We start from the raw sequence: 3,460 nt of genomic DNA, 5'->3' as shown, positions 1-3,460 counted from the left end.
TGTTCAGGTCCAAGAACCATAACCTCTGTCTTATCTGAGTTTAGAAGCAGAAAATTAAGAGTCATTCAAGTTTTTATGTCATTAAGACATGCTTATACAGTAGTTTAAGTAACTGGTTGGATTCATCAGGTTTCATGGATAAATATAACTGAGTATCGTCAGTCCCACACTGTTTGATAACTTTACCTAATGAAAGCATTTATAAAGTTATTCAGTAATTAGTTTTTCATGAACATGATATAGTGTTTCAGATCTCAAACTAAAAACTTAAATGCTCTTAAACATAATCAGAATATTTAAAAACATTCTGTAGGGTGTCTGTGCAGCTACTGTCTGAAAGTCAGTTAAAATGACGTCCTTCTGTCTCCTGCAGGTGATCTGCGGCTGTTGAAGGTTCAAGTGGTTCTTCGTCGATTGAGCTACAGTCTGGACCAGCAGAACCCAGAACTCGTCCACATAAAGAAGTTACAACAGGGACTCCAGTGCAACGAGGAAGGAGAGCAGCTTCCTGTGGAGAGAGAAGATGATGAGAAACCTCAGTTATTCCAGCTTCATCAGATCAAAACTAAAAACAACAGAGAGACAGAAACTCCAACCAGCAGCTCAGCTGAGCTCATGAAGACAGAAACTGATGGAGAGGACTGTGGAGGACCAGAACCAGACAGGAACCGGAGTCCAAATACTAACTTACAGCCAAACACTGATGAGAGGGCGTCAGACTCTTCAGAGACTGAAGACAGCAATGATTATGATGAGGATGAAAACATGTCAGGTTCTGGATCTGACGATGAAGACAGTGATGAAGATTGGAGGGAAACCAGGACACCTGGATCAGAACCTCCAGCTAGCTGCTCAGCTGAGCAGATGAAAACAAAAACTGATGGCAAGGCCTGCAGAGACCCAGAACCAGACAGGACCCATGATTCAAATACTGATGAAAACACTTCAGACATTTTAAGTTCTGAAGATGATGATGATGATGATGATGATTATGAAGACAATATGTCAAGTTCTGTATCCGAAAATGAAGACAGTGATGAAGATTGGAGTGAAACCAGCACATTTGGATCAGGAGTAAAAAGTAACTCAAGAACTAAAAGTGCAGAGAAATCCATCCGCTGCACTGAATGTTGTCAACAGTTTGTCAACAAGCAATCTCTTCAGAAACACATGACTTGTCATTCAACTGAGAGCTCTTCTGGTTTGGTTGATAAACGTTCTAAAATGGAGATAAATGTAAAATCCCAAAACGTCAACACAGGGGAGAACCAATTCGATTGTGTTGAATGTGGTAAAAAAATTAAAAATCAGGCTACCCTCAAGAAGCACATGAGAGTCCACACCGGAGAGAAACCATTTTCTTGCGATCAGTGCAACAAAGCGTTTAGTCACATGAATAGTTTCAAAGCTCACATGATGGGTCACTCAGGAGAGCAACAGTTTCCGTGTGAGGTGTGTGATAAGAGATTTAGGAGCGATTTTGCTCTGAAGCAACATATGCAAATCCATAAAGGAAAAAAACCGTTGGCGTGCAGTAAATGCGACAGACGTTTCAGACTTCGGGGGGATCTCGACAGACACATGATGAGCCATACAGGAGTGAAACCGTTTGTCTGCTGTGAATGTGGTGCGCGGTTTTCTAGAGAGGGAACTCTGAGGCTTCACGCTAAACTCCACACAGGAGATAAAACCTTCGTCTGTGAAAAATGTGACAAACGATATACCCGGAAGTCACATTTTAGGAGACACATGCTGTTTCACACCAAGAAAGGTTCTACAAAAGAAACCCCCTTTGCTTGCAAATATTGTAAGGAAGTGTTTGACAAGAGTGAGCTTTTAACAGCACATCTGACYGTCCACCAAGAACAGAGGCCATTTGCCTGCGATAAATGCAACGATATGTTTAGCCGAAGCTTTCAGCTCAAAAGACACATGAAAGTTCACTTAAAAGATGAGGAGAAAGTTAAAGACAAACCTTTTATTTGTAAAGACTGTGGAAAAGCATTTGCAGTGAAGGCACATATTACAGCACACATGAGCATTCACACAGGAGTAAAACCCTTTAGCTGCCATGTTTGTGGTTCAGGTTTTACACGAAAAGAGTCTCTGAAGTCACACATCTCAAATCTCCACAAAAAGTAGGAAAATGTGCAGTTATTTTGGGATTTATTCACAAAAAATGTGTTTTGTGTGGAATTATTTTGAGAAGGGCTGGTTTATTTCACCTCAATAAGGAAGAGAGTTATTAGTCAGCTTTAAGAGTAAGTTTTATTTTAATTTTTTTACAAACCACCACCACTGTGCTGACAGTTTATGTTATTTGCTGCTGTGCATTATGGGTAAGCATCTCTATTTTGTTTTAAAATTTCTGTTAAGGGCTTAAAATATCAAGTCTTTATAAAATAATTTACATTAAGTCTAACTTTCTTTGATAAGGTTTTGAACTGTTAATTTCTCTCGCACCACGTTTGATCAGATTAAAAATTTCCATGATCATATTTAGTGCATTGGACTTTGATCCTAAGTCTAAAATCCCATGTAAGAAGCTGTAAGACATCTCTAGCAGCTTTAAAAGAGGAATGCCTTACAGCTTCTTAGTGGGATTTTAAGGTCTAAAACTATTTAAATGTAACCTTGAATGATGAGCATAAACTGAGCCAAGATTATGCTCCAATGACTTGTTTTTGTTTACGCTTTCCTTGATTTTTATTTTTTGTTTTGTCTGAAACAACTCAAAACAGTAACTAATTGATACACGATGTAATTTTTTAATAGTTCATCTCCATGTATTCTTGCACAAATCTGTATATTACACTGCAGTTTACACAGGCATTTTTGCCATGTGAATAATGTTCACCATCAGCGTAAGTGCAAACAAGATTTAATGTGAAATTTTTGTATTTTTTATTCTGCCTTTACTTTTTTATTAAAGCTAAAAAACTGACCACACTTTCTTCTGTGATTACTGAGCCGTTCAATTCTGACACTGTCATATGTTAATATGATGTTAAAATGTCTTAATTCTTCATCAGACTCAATAAACTTTAATTTTGTTTCACTTGTGACAAAGATATTATGAAATCAGATCAATTTTCTGATTTCTCCAGTCTCAGTGTAAAAGTATAAGATCAGTACGATGAACAGTTATTTAAAGGCATTTATTAGACATTKGGGTTTAAATATTGCATTCACAATAAATTGTCATTTTCCCAGAGTTGTAAAGTAACTAAGTACAAATACTTTGTTACTGTACTTGAGTAGAATTTTTGGGTATCTGTACTTTACTTGAGTAATTGTTTTTCAGCCTACTTTTTACTTCTTACATTTTCACACAATTATCTGTACTTTATACTCCTTAGATTTTTTTAAGAGGCAAGAAGTAGAAAGTTGTTACTTTTATTTCATTTTTGCTTGTTTTCATTCCAGCTTGTTATAAAAAATAAATACTATTCATATAAAT

The 3,460-nt window shown here is 36.8% G+C and overlaps 1 protein-coding gene across 1 annotated transcript; it reads left to right on the top strand.

Annotated features, from left to right (window-relative positions):
* Nucleotides 1-370: 370 nt before the first annotated feature.
* LOC106535775 (transcription initiation factor TFIID subunit 11) lies at nt 371-995 on the top strand (the record flags this gene model as incomplete). Its single annotated transcript, XM_014032855.1, is given in 1 exon segment — nt 371-995. A coding segment is annotated over 1 exon segment (625 nt), but the record flags the coding sequence as incomplete, so codon positions are not given.
* Nucleotides 996-3,460: the final 2,465 nt, after the last annotated feature.

Source organism: Austrofundulus limnaeus, unplaced genomic scaffold (assembly GCF_001266775.1).
Source record: "Austrofundulus limnaeus strain Quisiro unplaced genomic scaffold, Austrofundulus_limnaeus-1.0 Scaffold1558, whole genome shotgun sequence".
Lineage (NCBI taxonomy): Eukaryota > Metazoa > Chordata > Actinopteri > Cyprinodontiformes > Rivulidae > Austrofundulus > Austrofundulus limnaeus.
Note: the sequence above shows the minus strand (reverse complement) of the source record. Positions and strands in the feature narration are given on the sequence as shown.